The 4586-nt window shown below is 35.5% G+C and overlaps 1 protein-coding gene across 1 annotated transcript; it reads right to left on the minus strand.

Annotated features, from left to right (window-relative positions):
• Positions 1–333: 333 nt before the first annotated feature.
• On the minus strand, positions 334–3136 carry LOC138852114 (zinc finger protein 84-like). The gene has a single exon (XM_070081773.1). It carries the CDS (start codon positions 2398–2400, stop codon positions 1108–1110), a length of 1293 nt encoding a protein of 430 aa, XP_069937874.1. The 5' UTR covers positions 2401–3136; the 3' UTR covers positions 334–1107.
• Between the last annotated feature and the right edge of the window lie 1450 nt (positions 3137–4586).

The raw sequence follows: 4586 nt of genomic DNA on the forward strand, positions 1-4586 counted from the left end.
TTTTATTATGTGCAACTTCAGGATTATTCACCTCATCTTTCATAGACCCATCCGCTGACACGTCCACTCCCAAATATCTGAATACGTTCACCTCCTCCAACTCTCTCCCTCCAATCTGATATTCAATCTTTCATCACCTAATCTTTTTGTTATCCTCATAACCTTACTCTTTCCTGTATTCACCTTTAATTTTCTTCTTTTGCACACCCTACCAAATTCATCCACCAATCTCTGCAGCTTCTCTTCAGAATCTCCCAAGAGCACAGTGTCATCAGCAAAGAGCAGCTGTGACAACTCCCACTTTGTGTGTGATTCTTTATCTTTTAACTCCACGCCTCTTGCCAAGACCCTCGCATTTACTTCTCTTACAACCCCATCTATAAATATATTAAACAACCACGGTGACATCACACATCCTTGTCTAAGGCCTACTTTTACTGGGAAAAAATTTCCCTCTTTCCTGCATACTCTAACTTGAGCCTCACTATCCTCGTAAAAACTCTTCACTGCTTTCAGTAACCTACCTCAGGATTATTATTGTTAAAAACCTCTACCTTGGCTATCTCACATTAGTATTAAGATTAAATAAAAATATACCACAGTTAACAACTACTATCTTATCTAATTTTATGTAGTTACTATGTACTATTATTTGTCTAGTTTTAAGTAGTTTCTATGTACTGTACTAGGATTAGTCTGCCTGAAATGCCCCAGCATGATAGTAGCATCTTTGTACTTAGCAATGCAAAATTGCAATTACACATTGTAACATTTACAAAGAAATAAACTTTACTTTACTTTCCTGTTGTTCAATGAATATTTCACTCCTGTTGGTTACTGCAGTAAGCAGATTACAGACCTGATCTTACAGTATTTTCCATATGTAGATATTGTTCATACTCTATATTAGCTCTCATGAGTACACAAGTACTTTTTATAAAATATATAAGATATTCTGAACATTAATAAAACTTATCTCCTCTATGAACTTAATGATTTATATGACTAACATTTCATTAACATATTTCACTCTCAACACTGTTATGGTATATTCCTTTTATATATTCTCATGAATTTATAAATAAAATATTCCTGAAACATTAAACACTAACATGTTTTATCTCCAGAATGTAGTCGTGAATGACTAACAAAACTGCTTTTTACAGTAAAACATTTCAGACATTCTGAACATTGATATGGTTTATCTCCTGTATGTACTCTCATATGTGTCACAAGATGGGTTTTTTGACTAAAACATTTCAGACACTCTGAACATTGATATGGTTTATCTCCTGTATGTACTCTCACATGTGTCACAAGAAGGGGTTTTCTACTGAAACATTTCAGACACTCTGAACATTGATATGGTTTATCTCCAGTATGTACTCTCACATGTGTCACAAGATGGGTTTTTTGACTAAAACATTTCAGACACTCTGAACATTGATATGGTTTATCTCCTGTATGTACTCTCACATGTGTCACTAGAAGGGGTTTTCTACTAAAACATTTCAGACACTCTGAACATTGATATGGTTTATCTCCTGTATGTACTCTCACATGTGTCACAAGATGGGTTTTTCTACGAAAACATTTCAGACACTCTGAACATTGATATGGTTTATCTCCTGTATGTACTTTCATATGTGCCACAAGATTGGCTTTATTACTAAAACATTTCAGACACTCTGAACATTGATATGGTTTATCTCCTGTATGTACTCTCACATGTGTCACAAGATGGATTTTTCTACTAAAACATTTCAGACACTCTGAACATTGATATGGTTTATCTCCTCTATGTACTCTCACATGTGTCACAAGACTGGTTTTTCTACTAAAACATTTCAGACACTCTGAACATTGATATGGTTTATCTCCTGTATGAACTCTCATATGTGTCAAAAGACTGCTTTTTTCAGTAAAACTTTTCAGACACTCTGAACATTGATATGGTTTATCTCCTGTATGTACTCTCATGTGTCTCACAAGACTGCTTTTTGCAATAAAACATCTCAGACACTCTGAACACTGATATGGTTTATCTCCTGCATGTAATCTCATATGTGACACAAGATGGGTTTTTCTACTAAAACATTTCAGACACTCTGAACATTGATATGGTTTATCTCCTGTATGTACTCTCACATGTGTCACAAGATAGGTTTTTCTACTAAAACATTTCAGACACTCTGAACATTGATATGGTTTATATCCTGTATGTACTCTCATATGTGTCACAAGATTGCGTTTTACAGTAAAACATTTCAGACACTCTGAACATTGATATGGTTTATCCCCTGTATGTACTCTCATATGATTCACAAGATTGTATTTGGTACTAAAACATTTCAGACACTCTGAACATTCATATGGTTTATGTTCTTCGTGTTTTCCCATATTTTTTTAAGTGAAGGAATTTCATTTAAAATATTTTAGTCATACAGCAGTGGTACAGTTAATCTTCCTTATGTACTCACATGTCTATTTCATAAATTTTTTTTTAAATTATTTTGGACACTGAACACACAGTTTTCGTTACGAGCATATTCCCACATTAGGATTTATTTAGGGGAAAACTTTTTGTGCTTATAATCACTAATAAACTTAATATTGTGTGTTAAAAGACTATAATAATTTTTGTTATGTGATAAAATTTAATATATTCGTAGAACACTGCAAATACAGTCAACATTTTTATTTTCTCTTGTGTTTAAACAGATTTGTCTGAAAAGTTTAAATTACAGTATTATTAACTAGTATTTGTTTTATTAATTGTCATGCATATTTTGATTGAATTTCTTAAATCAAAAGCAAAATTGCTTGATTAGTAATATTTTGCTGGTTAAAAATTCACAGGAATAACAGGCATTAGCCTTCTTGAAGTACTGATGATATAGTGTCTGGCAAGACACAACCTGGTAGTCTTCCACAAAATACTTCTGTAATATCAGTTGTTGTTCAAGACACTTACACTGGTGCTTCTTGAAGTACTGAAGATATAGTGTCTGGCAAGACACAACCTGGTAGTCTTCCACAAAATACTTCTGCAACAGAAACATGAGTCAGTATAGTACAATGTTCCACAATTACCAACACAACACACTCAACTAGAATTATTTTTTCACTATTATCACATGTTTCACTAAATATAATTATCACTTTTAAATATTTATCTGTAAAGATCTTCAAGATAAGTCACAAGTTGTTTATAATAATTATTTGTTATTTTATTAACACACTGGCTGATTCCCACCAAGGCAGGGTGGCCTGAAAAAGAAAAACTTTCATCATTCACTCCACCACTGTCTTCCCAGAGGGGTGCTTTACACTACAGCTTTAAAACTGCAATATAAACACCCCTCCTTCAGAGTGCCCACACTGTACTTCCCATCTCCAGGACTCAAGTCCAACCTGCCAGTTTTCCTGAATCCCTTCAAAAATATTTTTTTGCTCACACTCCAACAACATGTCATGTATTAAAAACCATTTGTCTCCTTTCACTCCTATCAAATACATTCACACATGCTTGCTGGAAGTCCAAGCTCCTCGCAAACAAATCCTTCTCTACCCCATCCCTCCAACCTTTCCTAGGCCAACTCCTACCCTGCCTTCCCTCCACTACAGATTTATACACTCCTGAAGTCATCCTGTTTTGTTCCATTCTCTCTACATGACTGAACCACCTGAACAACCCCTTCTCAGCTGTCTGGATAATACAGTGGACCCCCAGATTACGACACCATCGGATTACATAAAATTTCAATTAAATAATGTTTTTGCATCAAAATATTGGCTCGGTTAACAACAAAGAACTCGGTTGAAGTCATTCGCCCTGAAAGTGTCCGCATGGCCTGAGTGGCCAGACACTACATGCACAGCCCGTGTGCCATTGAGGATGATTCCACGTGTACATGCGATATATTTTGTATTATTCCATTGTTTTTAGTGCTTGTAACTGCTAAATAAGCCATCTTGAATCCAAAGAAAGCTTCAAGTGCCAACCCTGTGGTAAAAATGATGAGAAACACTATTGAATTGAAGAAAGCGATCATTGCAAAATGCGAAAGTGCAGTGTGTGTCTCTGAGCTGGCCTGGTTGTATAACAAACCCCATACAACCATTGTTACAACCTTGACCATGAAAAAGGCAATCAAGGAAGCTGTTGTTGCGAAAGGTGCAAATATGCTTACAAAGTTGAGATCGCAAATGGTCGAAGATGAGAAGAGACTGTTGTTGATGTGGATCAATGAGAAACAATTATCATGAGATAGTTTTTCGCAGTCAATTATATGAGAAAAGGCGAGGCAGTTGCATGATGATCTCAATAAGAAAATGCCTGGAATTAGTGCTGATATTGATGAATTTAAGGCCAGCAAAGGCTAGTTTGAGAGATTTAAGAATTGTAGTGGCATACATAGTGTGATAAGGCATGGTGAGGCTGCCAGATTTGAAAAAAGCGACTGAAATATATGTGCAGGAATTTAAGGGGTACACAGAGGCTGAAAAATTAAAACCCCAAACAAGTGTTTGCGGCAAAACAGGCCTGTTTTGGAAGAAAATGCCAAACAGGACCTACATTACTC

Source organism: Cherax quadricarinatus, unplaced genomic scaffold (assembly GCF_038502225.1).
Source record: "Cherax quadricarinatus isolate ZL_2023a unplaced genomic scaffold, ASM3850222v1 Contig4164, whole genome shotgun sequence".
Taxonomy (NCBI): domain Eukaryota; kingdom Metazoa; phylum Arthropoda; class Malacostraca; order Decapoda; family Parastacidae; genus Cherax; species Cherax quadricarinatus.

Coding starts and splice junctions, on each gene's coding strand:
- LOC138852114 (XM_070081773.1), bottom strand. CDS start 2,400: ATGGGAAAACACGAAGAACATAAACCATATGAATGTTCAGAGTGTCTG.